A 26,899-nucleotide genomic window follows, 5' to 3' on the forward strand; every position below is an offset into this window, starting at 1 on the left:
CCAGGACGGTGTCGTTAGGGACACCGTTTCACCATCGGCACACGTGGCGGCTTCCGTAACGCCCCGCTCACTGGACGCATCTGACGTCACTGGGGCGGGGCGGCGGTGACGTCACCTTTCTGACATAACCGGCTGACGTCATTGGCGAGAGCCGCCGCTGAATGGAGTGACTCAACGAGGCGCCGCGAGGTCACGGGTCATTGTTCGCGGAGGATGACCCGCTCCGCGCGACAGCCAATGGCCTGCTCCGCACGTCGGCGAATCACTGGAAGTGTGACCGTCTTTCCAGGTAAACGGGGCGGCGGTATTTGTGTAAGCTTTCGTGATGCAGTCACAGAAGTAGCCGCCGACTTCCGCTGCAGTCCGCTATCAGGGGCTATCAAAGTGTTGCAGCTCACCGCCGGTGGACTTTGGTGGCCCGGCCAGGTGACGTAGGCGTCTCTATGTGCTCTCTGACGTCGGCAGGACTGGGCAGCGTGGAAGCAAACACTGCATTGTGGTGTCGCAATGATAGCGATTTTGGCACCCGAAGTCAATTAGGTGATTTTTATTTAATCGTAAGTCACCCTCGGGATGGGTTTCCCCTACAGATTACATTGAAGCAAGTGACGTGCCCAAGGCAGAGCAGCCCTGCAGAACGCATTGCTTCTTCTTCCCAATGGATAATTATTGCCGTTCTTCATGATTCATCCTCCTAGTTATAGCTAAAGGCTAAAGCTCATCTGCAAAAGCAAATGCAAATAATGAACTGTTTTTAGGGTCACCCTATCCGGTTCCCCTGCAATGTTAAATGGTGAGGGCCTCGATGGAAACTCGTGTTCACGAACTTGATAAAAAAGTTCACGAACCGTTGTCGGCGTTTTACATGAGCTGCAGTGAACGTCTGTAAGTCAAACACTGCAAAGGTCATTGCAATGTCATGAAAATCAACAACAGTGTTCTGAAATTAGTTGGGCACAAATCATGACCTTTTATGACACCTGAGGACCGCATTGCAGGCACTGCATCTCGGATGGATGTCGGGTCATGGACCTTTCTGACCAGGTCGGGTCAGGTCAGGTCACACAGATCAGGACCGTGGATGCTGACCATGTGATCTGTGACGTCACATATCGTTGGTCCCGGTGGAGTGGGTGGGCGGCGGGGGCGGCGGGCCGGTCCCGTCGTGCCGCCCCCTGGCGGACCGCCGCCCGCCGCGCGCCGCCTGCCGTCCGTCGGCCAGTCAGCAGTGGACGGTGACGGTGTGCGGCCGGCCGCGCGCCGAGACGTCAGTGCTCCGTGCCGCGTGTCCGTCCAGTCGCGTACAGCCGAGTGTGTGCCGCCGGAGGACTCCGCTGCCGCCGCCGTGGAGACGCGCACAGCGGGCCCCCTGCGGTGGGAGCCGCAGGTGGGCGCCATGGCCGGACCGCAGCCCCGGCCTCACCAGCCGCTCAGCAAGCGGCTCAGCAACTCACTCGACTCGATCCTCACCTGGGTGGCGCAGGTCAACTTCAGCATGAACGTGCTCACCACGACGAGAACGATGCGCCCGGGTCTCAGCCATAACGCCCTGGATACGGTACTGACACACTGGGGCCGCCTGTGGTCTCCCGCGGCTGTCCTATCTTATCGCGCTGATGTCGCGAGGTCAGGTCGCTATAAGATCTCTGCTAACGCACTATCGGGATTCATTTGGTGGGTGGTCCTTGGACTGACTGGGCCCAGTGTTTTCGACGCACTGCGCTGTGCTCAGTCCCTATCTGGTAGGTACGGACTTGCTGATAGTGTTGTAGCTCGACTGACCTTGACAAGCGCTAACTTCATTCATGGTTTTGGCTGGGCTGACCTTCGCCGTAGCTAGCACGCCGTCGTTCTTGTGAGCCTGTTTGACCTCTAACCTTTGGAGCTGTCATGTCATTGTCACAGTGGTGTTTGGTTACTATATTCCCGGGTTGCATGTGGAGAGTCCAGTACCTATGGTGACCTCAGTACTGCAGGAGAGAGGGAGGAGGGGGGAATAGAGAGTTATCAAATGGAATGTGACCGGTTTTGTGGGTGGATCTTGAGCCCCTGTCCTCGCCTTTTGTCTGAGTCAGCTTATACCGGCAATCCACGCTAAGGCAGGGTGAGGTTGGGGCATTAATTTGCGAGGTCATGCGCGGGCGTTGGCCCCAGGCGATGCCGGGGGCTGGTCCGTGGAGATGATGGCGACTGCGGGGGCGGGAGACGGCGCCGTCAGCCTTCACAGTGACGTCTAAATGGCTGCGCCGACGGCCTGTCGGGCCTCAAAACCGCGGCGTTACCGCAGCGCGTTCAGTGCTCACGCTCCCGGATAGCGTTAGGTGGGTACACACTACACAGCGACCACCGCTCGATCTCCGAGTGTGTGCTCGTTGTCTGAGGAGAAACAGGATGAACTTTCACGGGGAGCTGCTGCCACTGGGCAGACGGCTGCATCCGTGCGGCTTCTCCGTCCATCAGAGCGCTCAGCTCAGCTCAGCTACTGCCGTGCTCCAGAGTACACCCAATTGAGCTAATCAGACGCCTGGCTGACGTGGGGCAGCGGGCTGCAACGAGATGCAGCAGCATGCATGGGCCTTATCCTTCATAGCAGCGCCCGTACTCCCGAATCGGCCCACACCCATGACCTTGAAGAGCAGCACGTGTTGCCGGCTTTCCATTTTGGTGTTCGACAGACAAATACTGCGCTCAAAAACGTCATGAATTGCACGAACTTTTACCTACACTGCAACTGGATGGATGTTGGCGATGATATTCGACTAGATAGTTTTCATGTTGGTGCCAGGTCGTAGCTGTTTTATTTCGAATAATGGAATGCATGGCATGTCCAGGGTTCGGCTCAATGTACATAGGTACTCGGGTTTATTCAAGACTTGTAATGTTTATTGATGGCTGAATGTCATACGGTTTAAACTAAACTTAAAGTACCCAAGAACTTCAGTATGATTGAATTGAACTCTGCATTTGAATAATTGGCGATAGTAATCCTCATCATGAGCGTTAACCTGCGGGTAAATTGTTGGCTTTTTAAGTTTTAGTTTCACTCCTTTCCCACCTATGTTAGTTTTTGTAATTGCTTTACTGAGCCATACCAATTCGGTGCAAAAAGTCTACCTCAAAGCGCCTTGGTCAATGCATGATGCCAGTCTAGTTCGAAAGGATTGTACCCAATTCATTCCCATGAAGCGCTTTACCTCGATAAGACTTACATATAAGTCTTATTCTATCTGGTACGGGAGCATCTCTTCTCAGCGGTTCATTTTCTGGATCGCTGCTAATGCCGATTTATCGCAAACGTGCACCTCTGACTTTTGCGTCGCAGACGGCGGGTTTTCCAATCATCCGATCGGGCCCGAACCGGACACCCGAATCGCAGTCGGCCGTCTGTTGACTCGACGGCTCCCAGTGGCCTCGGACCGGCGAGTCATGACTCGACTCGGGCTCTCTCCACCCGGACCTGACTCGAGTCCTACCGGAGCTGACTCGAGTCAACACAGGCGGCCTCTGGGTCGGTTTCTCCGGAGGGGCGCGGACGAGCGAAAATCCGCGGCGCTGACTCACACGGACCCATTGTGGTGTCGGTTTTTGCGTCGTGTCTCCCCGCTGAGCGGCCGTGGGCGCTCACGGTAATATTTATCCCCACGGGGGGATCTTGAGGCGGAGCCTGGCACCGACCTGGCGGCGGCGACGGGCGGATGTGCTTCCAAAGGCTAGCTACCGCGCCTGCCGCCGCCGCCGGAATTGATAGGCTGGTGATCCCACTCGCTACTATACCCGCCGCATCCCACTCCAGTGTTTGAATCGTCATGGCATCGACAGCAACGCCAGATTGTCGTGCCGAAGAGTCTGCACGGTGACCAAACCGTTTGACTGATTTGAAACTTCCGTTCACTCTCTGGTACATTCTCGGTTTTCGTCATTGATAGCTTCACAACCACATCAATGACACCTTATCAGCTGACTTGCAGAACCATGACGATTGTCGACCGTAAGTCTTATCTAGTTTTGACTCTCAATGACTCTGTGTTAGTAGACTCCCTCCTATCCGCCCTCTCAGAAGAGCTAGAGCTAATTTTAGCTGGCGTCGCCGAGCATGATAAACACTGGACTAATTGTGATTCATTGGTTGATATTAGTTGGTCTGATTCACTTCCGCTTCTGTTGCGAAAGTGTGCATTTCCGCGTGTGCAGCAATGTGTCACCTCGTTCTCCAGCTCGTTTATTTGCTTAGGCGCTGCAACAGAAGACGTATCTCCTTTCGGGTCGCCCTGTTCGGTGCAGCTTCCGCACAGTTCCGGTGACATAAGTTTCAAGAAAACACTGCGTACCTAGCGTCTGGACATGTGACCTTGGATATTCCGGCAGAGTACATATTCATGGAAGATGTCCTGTCTGCTTGATGATGACAGAGGAGGTCGCTAGAAACGTCCGCATGAGTTTAAAAACAGACAGCTCCTGCTTCTTGTGGGTTTCCATTAATAAGTTCTGAATATAAACTGACAGGATCTCCCCAGAGACGTTTCTACATGGGGTACGGGTGTCTGTAGTTAACCGGCACGTCATGCGCCATGGCTTGTGGGGGTGACTCAGTGGGGATCTTTAACGCACGGGTCGCCCGCGGAACTCCCATCCGTTTGTTCCCGAGGCACGCCTCTGGCCCTAACCGCTAGTCCACCGGGATGTGGTCGGTCTAAGTAATAAATTGCCAGTTAGCGGCCGTCAAGGATAACGTGTTTTCCCGCTCACTGCACCCTTCATTGGTCAAACCGACCGCCAAGATATGCGTGCATAAGAACTGCAGGAACGCCACGGCTCCTACGTAGCTGCATACTTCTCAGACAGCGCTATTCCTTGCACTGCAGTGGTGCACAAAAGCGCATATCGACCCCTTCGCAGTTGGCATATCTGAAACACCCCGCTGCGCTATCGGGGAGCATTGCTACACCTTTCCGCTGTACCGTCGGCGCCACCTCACCTTAGTAGCACCTACCGCACCCTCCGTATCGGCTGTCTGTCCCGCTGACGATCGGCGGCGAGCCGTGTGTTGCATACTCGCGTGATAGTGCGCTATCTGCCCGCCCCCTCGCGACGGAGGCCAGACTTGATAGCGCGCCACTCCACTCTTCAATCCGCCCGCCCGCGCCGGTCGACCCGACGACGCCCGAAGCCCGTGGATTCGTCCGAGGCAGGGCGGGAACGGGACGGTGAAATGTTTACGACATCTAGCCGGGGGCGCCTAAACTCGTGAGGTACGATTACCAGACATGAGTAACAGTGATCCGCAGTGGCGGAATTGTGGCTTACATTGACGGTCGGCAGATTTGAAGCACTGCAGTACGACGTGATGGTCTGAAACACGCCCATTTTCGTGATCTGGGTTTTAACCTGGAGCCCTTGAGAGACACTCCGTTGTACGTGGTACGTGAACGTGGGCCGCTCGTGTGTTGGGTGAAAACATAGGACGTGATAGGTGAACCGCACGTCTGTCTGATGGGGACGTGCAGGGCGTGAAGTGCACGTGTGTCCGGTGAGGGTTGGACGTGAACTGCACGTCTGTCTGGTGGGGACGTGGAGCGTGGACCGCACGTGCGTCCGGTGAGGGCTGGACGTGGACCGCACGTCTGTCTGGTGGGGACGTGGGGCGTGGACCGCACGTGCGTCCGATGAGGACGTGAGGCGTGTCCGGGCCGTCGCCGTCGGAGACGTGAGACCGGTGGCTGTCGGGAGACCGGATGTGTCGGTACGATCAGAGCCGACCTCCATCAGGATGTGGCCATGTGTGATATCCGCCAGCGCGCGGCGGCTCGGACCGAAGCCCGCCTACCCGGCCCTACTGTCCGATTTGATCTAGGTTATGGGTCCGTTTTTGTGGGTTTGCGAGATACTGATCCGGCCAGCTGCCCCGTTTGGTGGGACCGGAATGTGCGAGAGAGAACTCGGTTCGCTGAGCTCCGTTATCCGGGGAGGGATGTCTCCGTTCGTAGGTGACTCAGACTGCGGTTTGAAATTATCCCACACTCGCCATACGGGTGGTTAGTGGTGCGCCAAGGTCGACGTCAAGGATATGTGGTGATGCCAAGGTCCATTTACACCAGTGAAGCCAAAGTTAATCGCATCTTATGCTGTCACTCCACCAGAAACGCTCCGATTCTGGTAAAACCGCCCAAGTTTCGCCGACGTTGCATCACAGTATGAACCTGTAAATAGCCTAAGTGGGGGTGGAATGTGGCTCACTGCGGGTGGAGTGTGGCACGCTGCGCATTCCCGCGCTTCCACAGGTTTTCCGGCGGGAAGCACGCCGTCGATAAGCAGTCTGTCCGGCTGGGTTCCGGCGAGTGGTCATGCTGAGTCGACTGGTTTCGATAGGCCCGTCGAGGGGCCATTGGTGAAACACTGGGGAGATGGGAAAGGAACGACGGTGACCCACAAATGTGGCGCAATCTGGAGACGGTGGGGGGGGGATGTGCAATGCGAGACCATCGCCTTATTCGACAGTCGGCCACGTCTGTGGCAGTTGCACGCTGTCTGATCGACGTCTGCTGTCCACTATCCACCATCCGCCATCCGCCGTCTTTCGCTCTCCGTCCACTTTCCACCGTCCACCACCCATTGTCTTCCTCCGCTCTGGCCACTTCCTACTGTCAACCGTCTACCGTCCAAAGCTCTCCATCTAACCTATCGCCTTCCGCCTGCCTCCATCCATCCCCAAGCGTCCACGGCGTTCACCTGTGAGCCTGAATGACCCCTCGGTGGAAGGAGCTGGGGAGGCAGACAGGGATGATGTCACTGTTCAGGCACGCTACCTCGGCACGCGGGCCCACCGATGACGTGATACGTGACCGGCGAATGGCCGCCAGCTGATTTCTCCGAAAAACGCCCCTGAGCCTGTGAACAGGTGTCATCCACGGGCCTAGGTCATCGATGCCGGAAAACCCACGCCCGGGGCGGGCAGGGCATCCTGCGCAATATTCTCAAACGCGGCGGTTCGGCGCGGCGGGGCCAGTACGGCAAGGCACGGCACGGCGAGTTGATAGGTAGACACGCCTCACCGGTGTGTGGCGATTGTTGTAGGATAGTGATGTTATCTGCCGGCTTCTGGTCACGTCTGGACTGAGGCGGTAGCAGGAACAGACCGAGGGGCGACTGACAGCAGCTGTCAGACCGGCCTCACGCAGCCGACAGTCAGGAGGAAACTCGGCAGAGCTGCATGGCGTCCGGGTGCATTGCCCCGTGTGGCCAAGGTCGACAGCCGCCGCTACTGCCGCTGTCGGGAGCGCTGGCCGGCAGTGCCAGGCGACGACTGTGGTGGCCACCGCGTTTAGAAGTTTGGACAGGCGCGTTGGGTTACGGTCATGGCAAACAGTGACACTGCCGGGTCGCTGGGTGGTGTGCGGCGGTGCAGTTTTGCTGCGCAGTTTCAGACTGCTGGTAAGGTATACCGTTGGTTGCTGGGCGCTGCAGTTGCGCCGCAGTAGTGTCAAGGAAGTGGGACATGTTGTGGTAACAGTCAACTCCCATGCCAGGCGCGGCGGATTTGATCCAGTATCATCTTTCCGAGCTGGTGCACCCAGTTACTAACCTCTGGTCACGAATAATGGCACACATGCATCGGGTCCTGACTTTGGTGACCTTAGTCCGTACATGAACTGAACCAGACCTGCCTGGAATTCTGCTCAGTCGAGCGGCAGCCGTGGCGGAATTCTCTCGAAATTCGCCCGATTGCGCTGCGACGCCGGCCGCTTTCACAGTCACGTCATATAGTGGCGTCACACCACAGCGCGTGTCCGTTCTGTCCGTGTCCGGATCCGTTACCATGTCCGTTTGTGCGCGGACAAATCCGGCGTCGAGGTCACGCTTTCAGCCCGCTGTTCGGAATATTCGGTATCCGTTGAGGTATGCGTTGACCTTGCGCGACCAGTGTGGGTCACGCGCACGGAGCGGTGATAGGGGAGGGGTAGCGGAGGGGCAGGTGGGTTTTCCCGTGTCACGTGCTCCCCCGGGACGGTGGAGGGTGTTTACCTATCCGTCCCGAGCCGGCCTGTCACTGCAGTGTCAGACAGACTACTGAAGGTCGCCTCGCCGCGCCGCGCCGTGGTAACAGAGCCGTACGGAGGCGCCGGCATGTCGCGCGGACTCGAATTGGCGCGGCCGTCATGTTTGGTTAAATTATGTCATCGTTACCGCCATGTTGATTGTCGTGTCTGGTTTTGGAGTTGGAGTATTGCCAGTTCAGTGTGTCGTGTCGGCTGACTGGCATGCTGCCTGCCGTGTCGGCTAATCGTGAAAAATCGTTTACCTAATTGTCAATTGTTTTGTTATGTGTGGGCTCTTCCAGTTAGGTCCAAATTGGTGGTGCTCTACTTTTCTGACAGTTGTTCTTGCCATCACAAATTGGTTTCACTTTGTGCTTTTGAAATGAAATAGGTTGTAGATGTTATCATTCGCACGTATTTCGGTTCCGTGCCGTGCGGTACAGTCTACCTTCAGGCGCGCACTACTAGTGACATCTAGGGACGAAACTATACAACACCCTCCGGCTTCTGTAAAACTGGGAAAGCCTCCCTGAAGTAAATTATCTGCCTATTTTGTTTTGTGAAATTATATACCGATTAAGTTGCGAAGAAAATTAAATGATGGGAATCAAGGGAATTACGTTTTTGCCATTTGCCGTGGTCAGATATGACAATAACAGTGGCGTTCCAAATAGCGTTAGCATTGCACTTTTCAACTGGTTTTATTCTAAAAATGAAAAATAGTCTTACACCAATATAAAAAAATGCAGATGATTATTGTTCAAGGAAGATCGCGGTAAATTTGTTGAAAAGATCCGTCCACTGTAGGTAGCGTGCTGCTCCATACCTGTCATTGCCATTGCGTGCCAATCTTTTCCCGGATGGCAGTGTTGCATGGAAGAGCTACCAAACTAGCAGAGAACCGGCGGAGTATAAATTCCGCATTGTTGATAATCTGGATACCACTTGCCAGCATATGACATCTCGCGCAATCGTCAACGGCCAAACGAGCAAAATAAACATACGAGCTTAAAGTAACTTCGACGTAATTGACTCGTGATACATTTTTTGTGTTCTTCCTGGGTTTGAATAAGTCAACTGATATCTGCTATATTTATTATAGTTTGTACCACGACTTCTTATATCTCAGGGACATCAGTGATGGACTTTCATAATGTGTTTGCAATGTTACATAATTTGGCCGAATGAGTGGCGCACCTGTTTCATTTCCGTGGGCTATGTGCGCCTTCAGCCTGATTACATAGGTACCTGTAGTGGTCATAAGATCTATACCAGATTAGGTACGACGTATCTGTTTCATGTGCCTTGAGTACCGACTTAAAAGCGCAGTCGAGCACCTTCCGTAGTGCTTAAAGGTAGGTGCAAGTAGCCGGGTCAAACCCTATCAACTCTGACCTTATGTAACATCACGCTATTGCTCCTGTTGTATGATATCAAAGCTTCAACCCATCACCCAAATTCTGTTTCACTTAGAGCACATGGTCTCTGATCTTACCCGCGTGCATGACCCTATTGGTGACCCTGTGACCTGACCTTTATCTGTTTCTCTCTGACAGATGACGGACGTTGAGCCAGAGATTACTCAGCCGGAGACTCCGACCCCGCCTAACGGCCTCTCCACTACAGACGGCAAGCTGGGACCGCTGGCCAAGCTGGGCCACCTGACCAGCGCCGCCGACACCCTCAGCGCCAATACTCAGGTCAGGGGTCAGACGGAAGGTCACCGCGTGAGGGAGGGGTAGGGTTATAGTGATTTGTCGGGAAATGCCTGCGGAGTATTCGCCGACATTGATAGATGTCTCGCTGGCTTTGTTATGGCGGTGAGGTTTGGTTTGTTGTCACTTTGTCACGGTGTTTTGCTGTGGGCTGTGAGTTTGTTGTGGTGCTGCAGAGCACACTGTGCTGTGAGTTTGTTGTGGTACTGCAGAGCACACTGTGAGAGAACCCCTCTGTCCAATGTCTGCCGGCACAGTGCCGAGGCTCGGTGCGGTTTAGAAAGTGTCCGGTACGCGCGATGGGGCACTGCATGGCCGATGTCTATCACCGGTATCAGCGTGGGAACGCTGCGGTCTCCGCCGGTCGGCCGGTCCGCCGCGACCGTCGGCTGCAGAAGTCCTCCCGGGACCGCGGTTATCCTCCCGGGACGGTCACCTGGCACTGGGGCACCCATCCAACCTTCCCCTCTTCCCGATCACCCTCTCTGCCTCAGCTCCGTAACATACCTTTGGAGAATCCCACCTGTTACTTTCCACCTCCCCTGCGACCATTCTGCCGGCCACACTACCGCTCCCACCTGTGGGGCGTGCTCCATACGGCTGCAGGCCGGCCGACGGCGCCGGTATAGAGCGTATTTTCCCGTCTGACGGGGGTGTGTCGACCCGCACCAAGGTGCAGACTTGCGCCGCACCGTGGTGTTGTTTCACATGGCTATGACTCAGTCAGTTGTGGTCGGGCAGGCTCTAGCGGTTAACGGCGGGACCTGCCCGCCAGTGTAACGCCAGGTGATCTAGTTTTTGTGTGTTGACAAGGGTGTTGCTGGTTAACCGCTGTCAACAGGTGTTCATTTTTCGTGCTTTGATGTGTTTGATGGTTTCGATATCAAATACCCGCTATGATCCGCGCATCATACGTTTGTTATCAGCTGATCTTTTGGTGTTAAACGGAACTAGATTTAATCAGCTAGCTGCTAGAACAAGATAATTCAGTGCCGGACCTAAAGAACGTGTTCGGGGGAACACCGCTTGGTGTAGGGTTTGTGTGAGCTAATGATGTCGACATTCTTGCGTTATCGTGATTTTACCTGGCCCAAACTGTCAGATAACCACTCATCATGCCAAGATTTGGTCAAAAATGCTTATCTCCGGTGAAAGCTCACAGACTGAACAATTGAGCTCTTCAAGGCAGTCATCAACAGCTGAAATTTTGACATCTACTTACAACTTAAAATCATGTTATACCTATTATGATACGTACTGCTTGGTATTAGTTATGGACTTTGGCATCGATCTTGAGTTTGTTTTCGACCAACAGATTAAAGATCTAATCACCATATTGACTTCGTACTTCGTCCTATTGTAACCTGATTCCGTTCTACTCATTTTACAGAAAAGCAATGCAACCAGACAGGAGTTTCAGTTTCGGTCCTTTTACACCTTGTCTCTCTTCCCGCAGATTTCTTCCGCGAACGCCGCCAACGCGTCGGCGCGGATCGCCAAGCGATCCAACATGGTGGCGCGCGCGACGGCTGCCTCCACCTCAGAGCTGACGGCTCAGCTGGGCGGCCAGCTGACTCAGGCGCTCACCACGCAGAGTGAGCAGCAGAACTTCAACCGCAAGGTCTCCCAGTCGAGCATCGCCAACGGAGCCATCAGCGACGCCTCGCGGCTGGCGGCCACCACCACCAAGGCGGTGGTGGCGCCGGTGACCACCGCCCTGGAGGCGCAGGCGCAGGCCGTCAAGGCGCTCCAGAGTAAGGCGTCCGCCACCTCCATGGCCATCTCGGCCGACGCCCGGCAGCTGGCCGACAGCTTCGACTCGCTGAAGAAGCTGTCCGACCGGCTCCCGGACTCGCTATCCATGGAGAAGCTGAACGATCGCGACCTCCTCAACATCAACCTGACCAGCGGCGACAACGCGCCGCGCGACCCCAACGTCAAGGTGTTTGAGCACAACCAGACCTTCTCCTCCAGTAACAAGAAGCTGGTGACGAACGACTTTAGCACCGAGGAGGCGACGGCGAACCGGGAGGAGACCACCCACTTGCAGGAGGGCGACAACTCGTACAGCGAGAAGCAGGCCAGCTCCGACATGCGTGCCAAGCTCGAGATCAACGGCATCACGGCCGAGAAGGGCCTCTCCACTAGACAGGTGAGGACTGAGGATCACGGCCCGCCGGTCGCGGATTCCCCGCTCGCGTGTCGCGGTGATGCAGGCTCAGATTTAGTGTGGTATTTCCGTCGACAAGTGGCTATCCCGTGCTGTTCCGTGGCGTCGTTCTGAATGGAGCGACCTCCACCGGGATTCCCGCAGCGGTGGGACACCCGGGCGACTCTCTGATTCAGAGCTCGATATTACATAATCGCCACTGTAAATGGCAAAACAGGCTGACGTCTGTGATACGAAGCGTAGCTAATGTCCCCTTTCAGTATCGAAATTCGTGTTGTTTCGTGGGGCGGTGCATTTTTCACCACACCGCGTCACAGACTGCCCGGATAGACACGTGAGCAGCTCAGCTGTGGGCAGTCGAGCGGTAGTGGCCGCGAGTGGATCCCCTCTGCCGTGACGGCAGCCGCAACCTGCACGAACACGTTGGGGTCAAGGAGGCCCCGAAATCACGCCCAGTAATGATGACTGGGCTAGCCCGACACCAGAACTGGCTGCGCGTTTGGCTTGCATAATGCATAGGCCTATGCCGTTGGGAAGTTTGGACGGGATGCCCAGGAATGCGCCTCTCGGTCAGTGACTTCCTTCGTGCAGGTGGTGCAAGTGTTGGAGGTGGTGGAAGTGATGCGAACTGGGAGGTGAGGTAGGTGGTCGAAATCTGCTTCAAACGAAAACCAGTGAAGGGCGCCTTGTGATGAGCTGTGATGAAGTTAGTGAAGGTTCAGGCTCAGTGAAAACATGCTGGCCAACGTACGTTTTAATGAGGGAGATACCATTCTAATTGATGGCTTAATCGGTATTCCACGGTCGTATTCCTATGGGCATGTGACCATAATTTCCCGATTATGTGTCATGAAGGTCGGCTCTCACGAACCAAGCGGACGGCGCTCACGGAATGGCTAGCCCCGCCTTCGGTCGATGGTTACGGGGCGTGGACACCGGACACCTTCGGCGTGGCTGGAACAAAGAGTTGTTCACGTGGAGTGGTCACCAAACAGGTGTAACTCCTTCGGTCACAAACTGCAGCAAGATGGCCAAACTGGATGACGTGATTCGATATCAGTGGTTTTGGATCATATTGTGATTCGTGATTTAATGACCGGCTTCTTTCTGCATGTGAAACATTCAGACGCCGTTATGGAGGCATGGGTGCTTCAGCTGTCCGTGGTAAGTCAATTCCCGGACACCCACTCGTCACTCACACTAACGTTCACTCCACAACTACGGAACTCTCCAGCGTGAGATGGCTCACAATGTCACGGCAGAGATGACAGTGCGATTGGTGGGCTCTTTCAGCCAGCCGCGTCGGTGTGGCCTGGGCCTGGGAATAAAAACGCCACCTCCGGCTAATGCGGCAATCATGCACGGAGAGTCGTGAAGGCTCGCGGCCGCCGGCCGTGTAGCCCTGCCTCCGTGAGTAGATGAGGCGATTGTCGCCCGAGCATCTCCCAATGTGCGTCATTGGGACGGAGACCCTTGGTGCGCCGTTCGGAGTTAGCCCTCTCCCGGCCGGGTCCGGCCCGTCTCGGCCCGGCTCGGCACGGGGTAGGTACCAGCTCTGTGCCGTGCCTGCCGATCCCAGTAATGGACGGTGCGGTTCCGCCTCAGCGGTTTTCATCCGCCTTTTCATCGCCGCGTGCTCCGTCCGGGTTCTGACGCCTCTGACGTGGTGGCACATAGTTCCGTCCCTCATGTTTTGAGGCTTTTCAGCGACCGTGTCCGGTTCCGGGCCCTCCCCTTTTCCTATTTTCACGGCTCGGTTATTTACCTCTTGCCTGGCGCTGGCTTTTTACCAGCGAGTCCCAATATCATTCTAAGTCCCCTGGTCCCATGCTATGCTATAACTTAGTCGAATGCAGTACCGTCGCACCGGGTCGATCCCCTGCAGCCTCAGTCATAGTGCGACGAATGCTCCTTCCGGTGGGCCGTCTGGACTGCGACTGTTTGCATATGGTTCCCGGCCCCAAGGTCGCAGCCTGTCATCCTAACACACGGCAGACTGCTGAGTGGCCGGCCTGTGAGTCCCATGCCAACGAACCGTCCGTGATGCACCGAGTGGCCTGCCATGGTCGTTCATCTGGGTTTTCTCATCGGAGTGTTGAAAGCAGTGTTTGCGCGAGGAGGAAATTTCCTCTCCCGCTGGCTACCTACAGTCATGGCTGTGCTATTTTTGCACACGTTGTCAGATAGGGTGTGTTGTGACTACTACTGTTCCATCTTGGTGCCGGTAAAACACCGTCTCAATAACGGGGCAATTCTGCTCCGATTTGAGGACTCAAATGGATGAGCGATTTGTCCGCGTTGGTGCCTTGTGATGAACTGATATCGTCATCATATACCTCGCCCGATTGTCATTTTAATCATTACTGCAGGTGCGGAAAGCATGCAATAATGCATGATATTTGGTATAAGTCGTTCAGAAGATCAAATTATTCACCGGCTTCTCCTTGGCTACAGCTGCAGATCGCTCACCCAAAACGCCCCACAATAGCGCATCACCAGACTGGAACGCCACGCCGGGACCGCAGCATTACAACATCGGCGCGCGACCGGGCGCGACCACCACACATTGCGACCGGGCCTCGGCCCGTCAGCGATAAATATAGGCCATGCAACCACTGGCGAGAGGCGACTTTGGTTTGGACGGGCCCCAGGCGGCGGGCTGGAAGGGCTGGGGCCGTTCTGCTTACTCGGTCTGAGCCCACGGTGCTGGGCGGGTCGCTGATGGAGGCCGGGTTCAGGTCGGGTCAGGTCACCTCAGGCTCGGACAAGTGACTGAGTGGTGTTGTAGGCGAAAAGGCTTGATGCGAGTGACGTGCGTGTGAGGTTCACATTGGACGCGTCATGAGTTCTGCATCTTCATGCTCTTTGTAGCGACATCAGAATGCAGGTGAGACGTTAGTCGTCTGACGTTGAAGGATCAGTTGAAAGTGTGCTGTGTATCGTGTGTCTCGATATCTGTGCGATAAGTAAGACCACTGAGCTGAGTTTTGAGAGTTAAGTCGAGTTTATCATCTGGATGAGTCCCAGTGGGGTGTTTACCAGCTTCTTCGGTAGACAGTGCTGCGTGCCAACAATGCTTCCGAGCCGTAGAACCGAACTGTCATCGGCAAGGCAAAGTCGCGCTCACAAGAAACAATAACAGTGTCCGTTCCGAGAAGACTGAGCGCTCTCGTAACAAACGGAACCTTTAAACTCGTGTTCTCCGAAGGAGCTCATTACTATCGGTATCCAACCACAACAATTCTCTCCAGTCCCTTGATTGTTCTCTTCATTGGAGCAGACTTACAGTTTCACTGTTAAAATCCAGCCACAGCCACAGTAGGTATCCACTGTTGAAATCACACCACTGCTGTGGGCCTCTCTCGTTCCATGGCGGTCCAGTGTCGGCGATGCGTGTCGTGTTGCTTCCAACCCCACTCGGTAACCTCTGGCACCGCCTGGCGACTCGTGATTAGCCCGCTCGTGGGACGGGGAACAGACGTCAGCATTAATCTCCATAAATGTTTACGTTTTCAGCTCCTGAGTCATAAGTTGTCGGGTTTGGCCGTGTTGATGACATACGCAAACTGAGCGAGTCGGTTTCTATGGTTTTTACTTCTGTGATTTATGTAGTGCTGGACATCCTCGACCTTGGTGATTTGGTCTGATGTCAAAAGCTCAAATGATCTCATGGCTAATGAACTGTCACGTCAATGAATGTCACATCTTGACGGCCTATTAGGTTTAGAGGAAGACGTGACTCTTCTTCACTATTATACCTACAGCTTGTGCCAGTTCAGTGAATTTGAACCACCCCAATGTGAAGTGACAAATCACCTGATCTCCCGGGTCCCTCGCACCTCTAAGAGAAGAAGCGGCACATTGCCACCGGTGACCTGACCTCTGACCCCCCCCCCCCACAGGAGGAGCGGCACATTGCCACCGGCGACCTCTCCCCTCCCCTTCTTCAGGAGGAACGGCACATTGCCACCGGTGACCTGACCCCTGACCTCCCCCTCCCCCACAGGAGGAGCGGCACATTGCCACCGGTGACCTGACCTCTGACCTCCCCCCCCCCCCCACAGGAGGAGCGGCACATTGCCACCGGTGACCTGACCTCTGACCTCCCTCACAGGAGGAGCGGCACATTGCCACCGGTGACCTGACCCCTGACCCCTGACCCCCCTCACAGGAGGAGTGGCACATTGCCACCGGTGACCTGACCTCTGACCTCCCCCACAGAAGGAGCGGCACATTGCCACCGGTGACCTGACCTCTGACCCCCCCCCCCTCCCCACAGGAGGAGCGGCACATTGCCACCGGTGACGTGACACACGACGAGTCGCGCTCGGCGGCCGTGGCCGGCGCCAAGATATCGACGGGCGGCTTCAGTGCCGAGAAGGTGTCGATGGCGGACGACCAGCAGAGTCAGACGGTCACCTCCGTGGGTGTAGTCAACAAGGAGCAGCGCAGCACGGCCGCCACCCGCTCCCGAATCACCATCAGCAAACAACAGGTGGGAGAGGGAGGGATAGCCGAGGTCGAAAGGTGCTACCGAGTGCGGGGCCGGGGACCACGCCGGTGATACTATATATTTTTGTGTCGTTGAGTGTAAGGTGAGTGAGTCAAGTCAAGGTGATGAATCAAGAAAGGTCAGGATTAATTGATAGGGTTGCTTTTACTGTTTCCATTACATTGATGGGCAAATGATCTTGAGTCGGCTGATTTTGTAGGCATTGTAATCGTGCAGCCTAATCCCTATGTGCAAGGAAATCGTTGACAATTTATCTCACGCTGAAATGCGTGACCAATTACCTGTCGCTACCAACTCATCACCACCGTGTGCGTCTACCCTCGATTCACCAGTGCTCCCTGGCGACCAGTGACGTCACCGGCCCTGCTGACGTCACCGTGTGTCTGACTTGGCACCCGTCACCCGGCCGAGGACGGTTCTCTGTAGTACCGGTCGCCCAAACGGCGGCCGGGGATGTTTCGAGACGTCCTTCGGCCTTTGCCAGCGTGTTTCCCAGGGAGGGTAGCTGTTGGCCGGGTGCGGGGGTGACGACCGCCTTCCGCCCGCGCCAACCATGTCGGTGGCCCACCGTGCGTTTGGGGCGGCAGTCTGACCGGCGGGCGCCGGGGAGGGCGGAACGCTCGCACCCCCTTGCTGCAGACCCTCGAGTGACCTGTGTGACCTGACCCGCCCTGACCTGACCGGCAGGGAGTGACGACGCCGACCAGCCCGGCGGTGGCGCAGGCAGTCGAGGAGCTGGAGTGTCTGGAGCGCAGCACCGACCCGCTGGAGGCGGCGCGGGTGCTGAACCGCTGCTCGCAGCAGGTGTCGCAGATGCTGCGCGGCGTGAAGGCGTTCTCGGCGTCCCAGCCGCAGCAGAAGGCCAGTGTGATCGATCAGATGGACGCGGTGATGACCCGCGCCTGGACGGTGCCCTCGTACGGCCAGGAGCTGGGCAACTCGCTATGTAACGTCATTCGCGACAGCGGCGGCCTGGACGTGCTCATCAGCTCGGTGAACACGGGTGTCAAGGAGATGGACCTGAAGAGTGCGCGCGTTCTCGGCCAGTGTCTGACGACCGAGAACCGGCGGTACGTGGTCGAGCGAGGACTGGACAGCGTCGTGCAGACGGCGTGTCGCACCTGCTCGGAAAAGTCGGACAATGAGGAGTCGCGCGTGGGCTCGAATCTCCTCGAGAACCTGTTTAGGCACAGTGAGGACACGTGTAGTGCTGTGGTGCGGATGGGCGGTCTGGACGCCGTCATCACGCAGTGCAAGAACAAAGACGTGGAGACGTTGCGGCACTGCGCGTCGGCGCTGGCCAACCTGGCGCTGTACGGCGGGCCCGAGAACCAGCAGGCCATGATGAAGCGCGAGGTGCCCACCTGGCTGTTCCCGCTCGCCTTCCACAATGACGATAACATCAAGTACTACGCGTGTCTGGCCATCACCTCGATGGTGGCCAACAAACAGCTCGAGGCGGCCGTGCTCAAATCGGGTACACTGGGGCTGGTCGACCCGTTTGTCACATCACACGACCCCAGCGAGTTCTCCAAATCAGCCGTGTCGCAGCTCAAGGGCCAGGGCCAGTCCAAGAACTGGCTCCGCCGCCTGGTGCCCGTCCTCTTCTCCAAGCGGGAGGAGGCCCGCAAGCTGGCCGCCTTCCACTTCTGCATGGAGGCCGGCGTCAAGGTGCAGCAGGGCTGTCCGGAGATCTTTGACGAAATCGGCGCCATCGAGCCACTGAAGCAGGTGGCGAGCTCGCCGAACGCTGTGGCCAGCAAGTACGCCGCCCAGGCGCTGCGCACGCTGGGCAAGGAGGTGCCGCACAAGCTGAGCCAGCAGGTGCCACTATGGAGCGTCCAGGACGTCAAGGAGTGGGTCAAACAGGTCAGTGACGCACGAGGCTGCACGACCGTTCGGGTTCCGTGGGAGAGCGTGCTCTATCTTTTTGTCGGTGCTCCCTTCTGCGTCAGAGATGGAACGTTAACACCCATTGTTGTCCCGGTTTCAAGGACAGCATAGCTCTCTCTCTCTCTCTCTCTCTGTCTCTGTGAATGTCGGTAGCGTTTGCGATCTGCTACCGCGATGAAACTTCATTTTATTTGTCCTTTCATAAAAAAATGTTGCGTCGTTCTACGGCCTCCTCAAGATTGTAAATATTGTTCATATAAATGTCCAATATGTTGCTAGTGCAGTAGGTTTGATAATTGAAAAAACGTTTTAAACAGTGTTTGCGTTCATTCATTCACCAGTGCCGCGTTGTAGGGCTCATGACTAGTGTGATTGTACGGTTTATCGGGCGGTTTTTACGTGTTGGCTGGGTGACGCCGGTGGTCCTTAGCGGCACGGCTGATACGGCGTGCACCATCGCACGTATACCGGCGGCATGGTCCCAAAGACAAACACCGCGAGTGACTGATAATCGCGGCACAATCGGCCCTTGCACCTGACTGCAAAGGCGGCGCATGACTGTTCTATGTGAAAAGCACGACGCCACAACGGGCTTTGGCGCTGGTCCGAAACCGCAGCTCGATTCCAGATTTCTTTGATGGACATTGACAATGGATAACGACCTTTGAGTTCATGACTAGGGATTGCGGTACTCGATGGCCTTACCTTTCGGCCCGCTATAATTTTTGATGTTCACAAACCAGTTTAAGTGTTTTACGTGAGTTTCAACACGACCAACCCGACGCAGTGTGCTGCTACACATGTAACACAATGCTGCATACCTTCCAGATCGACTACGCCTCCTTCTCCGACGCTTTTGAAGAGTCCCGTGTCGACGGCGATCTTCTCCTGCGCATGTCGGAGAACATGCTGACCAACGACATCGGCATCTCCAACAGCATCTTGTGCAAGCGCTTCATGCGCGAGCTCAACAACCTAAAGAAGATGGCCGACTACGCCAGTTGCGACTCCACCAAGCTGAACGACTTTCTGCGGGAGATTAACCCCGAGTTCAGCACATACACGTACCCCATGCTGTCGGCAGGAGTTGACAGGGACTACCTCAGGTGAGTGACGCCTCTTGGAGACACGTGACAGCTTAATGACAGCATTGTGACAGCAGGGGACTGTTGGGTGACATTCATTGACACTTGTGTCTACCCCATGAGCATTAGTGCGGACTGTGTGAACAACCGGTGTCTGACTTTGCCAACATGTCGAAGGTCAGGTGACACTGTTGACACGCTGTTGACACGTTGTTGACACCGGAGCAAACCCCGGTGACATCAGAGCGCACCATGACTCCGTACCGGTGACACGGGACACACAATGACACACATCCGGTGGTGGCGTGGTCCCCGGCTCGCTCGGCGGGCCGCCGCTGTTGTCGGTCTGTGCTCTGTGATAGGCCGACGGGGGTGTAAGAGCTACAAACACACAGCTCAGACGGGTGAACAGCGCCGCAGGCTCGGTCGACTCACTATTTCCGGGCGCCGGAAGGACTATGTCGTAATGGTGACACCGGAAAGCCACTGTGTGGGTGGTGGGAAGTCCGTAGAGCCAGATGCTTCTTATTTTCTTAGGGCACTTTCGATTGCCCAATGTGTTCAGATATAAGCTTCTGTTCATGTTTAGTTAGCCAAGAAGCTGCAATAATAGATGTGATATGCCTGGCGTATTGTGCGATGACCTGCTGTGAATGTCTGGTGTGAAGTTAGCCATCACATGAATCATGCACCCTTGTCATTAGTGGTTTAATCTGTTATCCTGGTGCTCCCTGTTATCCTGATGTTATGCATGTTTGTGAGTAGGGCAATTTCCTTTCTAATATCCATTTGTGCTTGCTGCAGGTATATCACGGATGATCAGCTGCTCCATGAATGCAGTATAGCCAACTCAATACACCGAAAGCAAATACAGCAGGCCATCTTAAGTGAGTACCCCTGGCGTGACAAGCGTTTGTCGTTGCTTCCGGCTTCACATGAGTGTCGATGGAAGGGGCTTAGAATTAAGATCTGAGAGATGAAGAGACAATGTCCTTTATTATATAACGAACTGCAATGGCCTGACGAAGTGTAGCAGTGTAGTACACGAGTCATTGTGTTCATGATCGGTTAGGTACGGAATCACAAGCAGAAAGGATTGTCCTGATTGACAGGCGGTAGCTAAATGCACACAATCTTACGCCTGTGAGTTAGTACCTAAGCAATACTAAACTGCAGTCCATTCTTTGTGATGTCGGAATTAACAATCAGTGTGTTGATAATTTGTTAGTTACCGCGGTACTGCTCCGTTACAATGCATCCGTTTGGTGACACCTCTCCAAACTCACCACTCGACCCTAACTCCCCTGTTCTCTACCCCCAGACGAGAGCGCGCCTCCGGAAACCGAGGGCGACATGAGCAAAACGCTCGACTGTTTCATCTCGTACCGTCGCTCGAACGGCTCGCAGCTGGCCTCGCTGCTGAAGGTGCACCTCAACCTGCGCGGCTTCTCCGTCTTCATCGACGTGGAGCGGCTGGAGGCGGGCAAGTTCGATAACAACCTGCTCAACTCGATCCGACAGGCCAAGAACTTCATCTTGGTGCTGACTCCGTCGGCGCTGGATCGGTGCATACAGGATTACGACCAGAAGGACTGGGTGCACAAGGTGGGTGGACAGAGCAGCTTCTTAATTTTCCAGACTAGTTTATGAGATGGGTTTTGTTGGTTGTCGTTTATCAGCTGGATCACCAGCGGCAGGGACAAGCCCCACTGACAGCGAATTCCATCCATTTTTATTTGGCATTGACGAGCTGGCATAGTGGCATGCTAGCTATGGTATACCTGGAAGGATGGGAATACAACTGGGAAATTTCATTCGACACGGACATTGTGGAATAATTGGCGCAGTCGTGCTCAAAGCGCTGCATTTCTTCGCTTACGTGCTTATTCTCTGTATGGCGATAACCAGCCTTTTTATACCTATAACTGACGCCCTTCTGTTAAATTGGATCAAAAACCTTTGAATTCTTACCTGTAGCAAATGACGTGTTAGCGGTATAGCATGGGCTTTCACGTAAAATGCGTTTGCCTCTTTTGTTTGGGGATTCGGCCTTGACTTTTGTCGGCTTTTCCAGTGACATGGCTGGCTGTAGTAAAGACAATGAGCTATTGGCCAAACGTTTGCGTGACTAGGAAACTTTAGAGCAGAAATACGGGCCCAATGTCTGTTTGTGCGCTGTTCAAACCTTTTTAAGTCGTTTAATGTTATGTTTGTCATCGCATTTTGTGATGTGAGGTCATGTTCGTTGTGTTGATTTTCATGCTCCATAAACAACAGTGGTTATTGGTTAGTCGCACTGAGTCACGATGTTCTTCAGCTTAGCCTGAGGCGTGGTTTGTAACCATTACTGGTTAACAAGGCATTTTGTTACCATGTCCGTAGCTCGTTCTCAATCTAGCTTGCTCAATTCGCGTTGTTTGAACGATTGCTGATCCGAAGATGTAACATTGATGTGCATATCGTAGGCTTGGTGGATGCGGCTACCCGATATTAATCAAAGACCATCACCGGATCCTTCCCATGAAAACTCGCCATCGTGTTGTGGGTAGTCGATGCCAACTCCGTTATAACCCTGTTCGGCTTTCTGTTCAACAGGAAGTATGCGCAGCGCTACAGTCCAAGTGCAATATCATTCCAATAATCGACAACTTCCAGTGGCCTGAAGCGGAGGAGCTGCCGGAGGACATGCGGTCCATCGTCACCTTCAACGGCGTCAGGTAGATGAGAGGCTCCCCTTGCGCCAGCCACAGAGTTTGTACTCATTTCATTTTGGGATGGCGGCAGTCTGGACTTCGCACGATGAAGCTGGGAAGTGTGTTGTCAGTAACGGATGTCTCGTCTTTGTTATGTGAACTTGTGTTGGAAATGCCTGGTGCAATTTAAAATTAATGAGACAAAAGCAATTCGTTAGTTCTTTTGTCGGAAAATCATGCGATTCATTTTAAAGTTTTCCTGATTTGAGCGGTATTGCTGCTTGCTAGTCGTTGTACTTACATACACCTGGGTGAGGCTACAAGCAGTAGCCAGTAAGCACGTTTGGACGATTTCTACAAGAAATGTTTAGTGCTAAAACTAGCCTCCACCGATCGATGGCCGCTGTATGGTTGTTGGTGCCCTGCTCCACGCACGCCATCTACCCACCCTCCTCTAACCCTCCCATCTCTCTGTCCGCCGCCAGCTGGATCCACGACTACCAGGACGCCTGCGTCGACAAGCTGGAGCGCTTCATCCGCGGCGAAGTGGACCGACCCGACGGCCGGTACGTGAGCACCGCGGCGGGGCCGGCCACGCCGTCGGGCCGCCCTCTGGCGCACGCCTTCCAGCGTACACAGAGCGCCGACTCGGCGCGAGACTCGTAACGCAGGTATGCTGCGTGGGCCGCGCGCGGCCGGCCGGCCGGCCGGAGGGGCGCGCGAGCCGCCCGGCAGCCGCCGCGCCGCCGCCGCCGGCCGCGCCACTCTGTGCCGTGCAGTTGCACCTCACATAGATCGCATGCCGACTCACGTCTCGTTGAGTTCCGGTTGGTTTTCAGTTGCACTCACGCATTGAACAGAGTTTCACGGTAGTGGGTAGTGTACAGCGCTTGCTGTTAAGCTGCATGGTGGTTGTAGTTAGTGTTCTTTGGCGCCTGCCGACGGTTGTTCGGTGAGGAGTTGCGCGCGATAGCTGCTCTCACGCCCTAACACCTTGGCCATATCAAGCTGAGCGGGCGCGCAGGGCTGGCTGACTAACTCAAAACACACGCCCACGGTAGATAAGACTCTTCCCAAACTGCGCAACTGAGGTACCGCTCGCATCAGGGTCAGATTCTAGGCAGACTCCGTCTTGCTCGCACGAACCATCGCTTGGTGTTTTGGTCGACAATCGGTGGAAGCTCCACGCAGGCAGGGTCTTATAAATTATCGCTCAAAGATGCTGCAGTTTGTAACATCGTCAGCTCCAGTCCTCCAGAAGATGACGGTCGGTAGCACTAGCCGTTGAATCCACGAACTCCTGCTAGCAGCCGATGCCAGTTGTCTGCGTCGTTGGGTGCCTCTAGCAGTTCGCATCAACCGTCAGGCGCTAGCATCTGCCTAGGCGGACGGCAGCTGTCATCAGCAGCTATCGACCATTTCCAGCGGCTCCTAGCAGCTAGGAGCAGCTCTCAGAAGCTTACAGCAGCAGCTGCCATCCACAGCAGCTGCCATCAGGACACTGCCACGGTTGACTTCGGGTTGCAGCTGCATGGGGTGCGACAGCCCCTGCAAAAAACCTCAACCGACTCCCAAGAAGAAGAATGAACTTCTGAGCAATTTTCTTTGAGGATCTTCATCAAACTATCCTTGTATACCAACTCTCCCTCTATTTCAAGGGTTTGTACTATACTAATTATAATTTTCATCTCAACGGCACATGGGTTTCTTAGGTATTTCATGGCGCTAGTGATCATATACTGGGTAGCAAATGGGTGACTGGCTTCATACAATTTCTTAATGTGTGTGGACCTAGTTTGTTTCATGCTTGCCAAACTCATTGTATATGCTTGGTTTTGTTTGGGTTGTAGTTGGCTGACCTATTTTTGTTGGTATTGCTAACATTGGGAGCACGCTTGGTGTTGGACCTGCAAATACATTGGCAATTGATTATGCTATATAGAGTAGAATGACCCCTTGGCAATGCACGATTCCGTTCAGAATGTCCTGTGCCGTGCCGATTTCGTGTGCTTACGTAGTTGTTTTGTCCTCTTACTTCTTGTCTTCGTGTTGCTGGTAACAAGGTTGCAATGGTAAGCTTCATGTGACTAGTTAAAAAACCCAGCCTTTGAGCGTGCCTCGATCATGTGGCGCACATCCCAGCGATGCCATAGTCTTGCCTTGTGCTCAGGTCAGCGGGGCTTTCGGTGTTGGCCGTAGTCTGTGCCCTGCCGCTGTGTGTGCGCTGTGACCCTGCGCCTCGCTCTGCCCGGCCTCCACTGTCCGCTCTGACGTGGCGCGTCTCTCCGCCCGCAGGGGACTGAGGTCACCGCGGCCGCTGCGCCACAGCCCGCTGCTGAGCGGCCTGCAGCACCCGAGCCGGCCCGGCTCCCGCTGCCAGAGCCCGGCGCGCCTCACACCGGCGCCGTCGCCGCTGCCGCGCCGGCCGCGCCGCTATCAGAACCGGCTGGACGTCACTGCGGCCGCCATGGCGCGCAGCAGGAGCGTGGACGCCATCCTGGACTCTGACCGGCGCGGGCGGCGGCCGCCGGCGCGCGGCGAGTCGGAGGAGAGCTACCAGGGCAGCGGCGGCGGCAGCCCCGCCCAGAGCCGCGAGGGCACGCCGCCGAGCGTCACCGACGGCCTCTCCTCCGAGGACGGACTGGACGAGGTGGACCTGCCCTCCATGAACGGACGCTCCTCGGGAGAGGAGTCTGAGGAGGGGCGCCGCCTGCCGCGCGCCGCCCCGCAGGAGGAGGAGTCGCCGCCGCGCCGCCTCAGCCAGCGGCGCTCCACCTCCCTGGCGTCTCACGAGGACGTGCTACGTGCCGAACTGACCGACAGGCGCGCCTCGGAGGACAGCCCGCGGCTCGTGGAGGCGGTCGGACCGGCCGCCAAGCCGGCCAACGGGCTGCGCCTGTCGGTGCCGGCCGCCGGCGGGGCCCAGCAGCGTCCCGCGCAGCCGCGCACCCTGCCCCGCTCGACGCGGCTCGGTCGCAGCCGGCAGCCGCCCAAACTGACCCTCAGCGCGCCGTCGCCCGACTCGCCCAAGTCGCTGCCGTCGTCGTCGCCGTCGCTGTCTACCGGCTCGGGAAGAGCGCCATCTACCGGCTCGCGCGGCAGTAGAAGTTCGGACATTTTTCGCCAGAACCGGCTGCGTAAGTCGAACCTGGTCGAGCGTGCGTTCGATAAGGTGCGTTCCAAGATTACCAAAGAGAACAAATAGCCAGATGGGTGTTGCAGCTGCTCGCCCCGCCCCTCAATTCCACTCCTCAACACCGCTCGTAACTTTTGCACGGAGCGGTCCGCGCCGGCCGCTGCCTCTTCAGCGCACTGGCCATTTTAATCGTGTATGTTTTGGTGTTAGCGTTACCTGGCAAAGCGCTAGACCGAATGGCAATCGTAAAGCAATGATGCTTGTTAACGCGCGGGTCGCAGGCTGCGAACGAGAACGCTGTGCCCCTGCGCGGCTGTACAGTGGTGATTGCGATTATTATATGACGTTTATATTTAAACTCATCCGACTCGGCGAAATGCGCGGCCACTCAGTGCGAAAAACAAACGCCGTGTGTGTTGGCGCCGCTCCGAATCACGGAGTCATGTGCCGCCGCAGTGTCGGCCGCCGCGGCCCTCCTCACTCATTCGTCGTCGTGCCGCGCATCCATGCCTTTCACCGTGTGACCTGTCATGTTCATCCCACTCGCATGCATAGACCGTGCCTGTATATCATCGTGAGAATTAAATCGTAATGTGTACGATGATTTTTCGGTGATTTGTGTTTTGATTGTGGGGAGATGTGTACTGTGCTCAGAAGTGAGTCACGTGGGGATGAAAAGGCCAAAAGACGGCATTCGCGTGCTAGTGAATAGAGGGCACATTCACTCAAGCAATAAGTTCATTTTGCACTGGTTGTGTATTCACTATTCCATGACGTTCATTGTTCAAATTAGTGTTGCATCGAATATTGATTTCTATCATAACTTCTTTTAACTCATGATGAAGCTGATCAAAAGCCGTTGAGGTAGAAGCGCATATATTTATTGCCGTTCAAGATGCATGTGGCAGTTTTTATAACGCCTTTGTGACAGAAATCAGTAGCTTATCACTAGTGTTTATTTACGGAATGTATTATGCATTTATAATATACCGAATTAAAAAAAAAATCGATACTTCTGTAGGTAAGCTTTGCATTATCAGCCCGCAATGATTCCTAAGTCTGTCAATGCGGTAGCAAGTTATTTTGCAATTCCGTATACTATTCTCGTTTGGTATTAAATTAATATCTGGTAGATACCACGCTCATATGCCTCAAAATTCAAACGGCAAATTTCAGTGCGGTACTGCCTATATGACATTTTGCGTCTTTTAAGTTCGAGGTCTCGGTTACTATCCTGAGAAACTGGAGCTTTCCCAATCCCACCTGGTGGAAGCTGAAACTATCCGCCTGTCGGTGACACATCTCCTCTCCTTCCTGAACGCTGATTGGTCGGACGGTGGGTCATCTCCGGGGGGAGGGGAGGAGCGACGGCGGGAGGTGGGGTGATTCTCACGGGAAGGAGAGGCCGCAGCTCCGGCCTATGCCTCTTGATGGTAAGCACACTAGGGAAGCGCCCTATAGACATAGATTTTTAGATACCGAAAGTTATTTGCCATTGGGTCTACACTCTACAGGGCTTGTTATCTTTACGGACTTGCATGGATGTGGTGTGAGCCACTCCCAAACGTCTGCGCTAACTGATGAATTTAGTAAGCATATACGGAGATGCAGGCGGGTTGAGGACGAACTTTTGCACTTTCCGCGGGTAGCGTGTCGAAGTT

The 26,899-nt window shown here is 55.2% G+C and overlaps 1 protein-coding gene across 5 annotated transcripts in view; it reads left to right on the forward strand.

Annotated features, from left to right (window-relative positions):
- Positions 1 to 25,836, forward strand: part of LOC122367310 (NAD(+) hydrolase sarm1-like) — a 97,943-nt gene extending 72,107 nt beyond the window's left edge. For 3 of the 5 annotated variants that reach the window (XM_043340365.1, XM_043340504.1, XM_043340586.1), the window contains 10 exons: positions 9,590 to 9,733; positions 11,205 to 11,900; positions 16,198 to 16,413; positions 17,119 to 18,300; positions 19,153 to 19,430; positions 20,214 to 20,296; positions 20,731 to 21,014; positions 22,005 to 22,126; positions 22,588 to 22,668; positions 24,398 to 25,836. In XM_043340365.1, the coding sequence (XP_043196300.1) occupies positions 9,590 to 9,733; positions 11,205 to 11,900; positions 16,198 to 16,413; positions 17,119 to 18,300; positions 19,153 to 19,430; positions 20,214 to 20,296; positions 20,731 to 21,014; positions 22,005 to 22,126; positions 22,588 to 22,668; positions 24,398 to 25,307 (3,996 nt within the window). In that variant the 3' untranslated portion in view covers positions 25,308 to 25,836. Of the gene's footprint in view, positions 1 to 1,222; positions 1,559 to 9,589; positions 9,734 to 11,204; positions 11,901 to 16,197; positions 16,414 to 17,118; positions 18,301 to 19,152; positions 19,431 to 20,213; positions 20,297 to 20,730; positions 21,015 to 22,004; positions 22,127 to 22,587; positions 22,774 to 24,397 lie in introns of those variants that run through there. The other 2 variants (XM_043340432.1, XM_043340671.1) reach the window with 2 other exon arrangements.
- Positions 25,837 to 26,899: the final 1,063 nt, after the last annotated feature.

The sequence above is a fragment of the Amphibalanus amphitrite genome, unplaced genomic scaffold (assembly GCF_019059575.1).
Source record: "Amphibalanus amphitrite isolate SeventyFive unplaced genomic scaffold, NRLGWU_Aamphi_draft 000003F_arrow, whole genome shotgun sequence".
Classification (NCBI taxonomy): domain Eukaryota; kingdom Metazoa; phylum Arthropoda; class Thecostraca; order Balanomorpha; family Balanidae; genus Amphibalanus; species Amphibalanus amphitrite.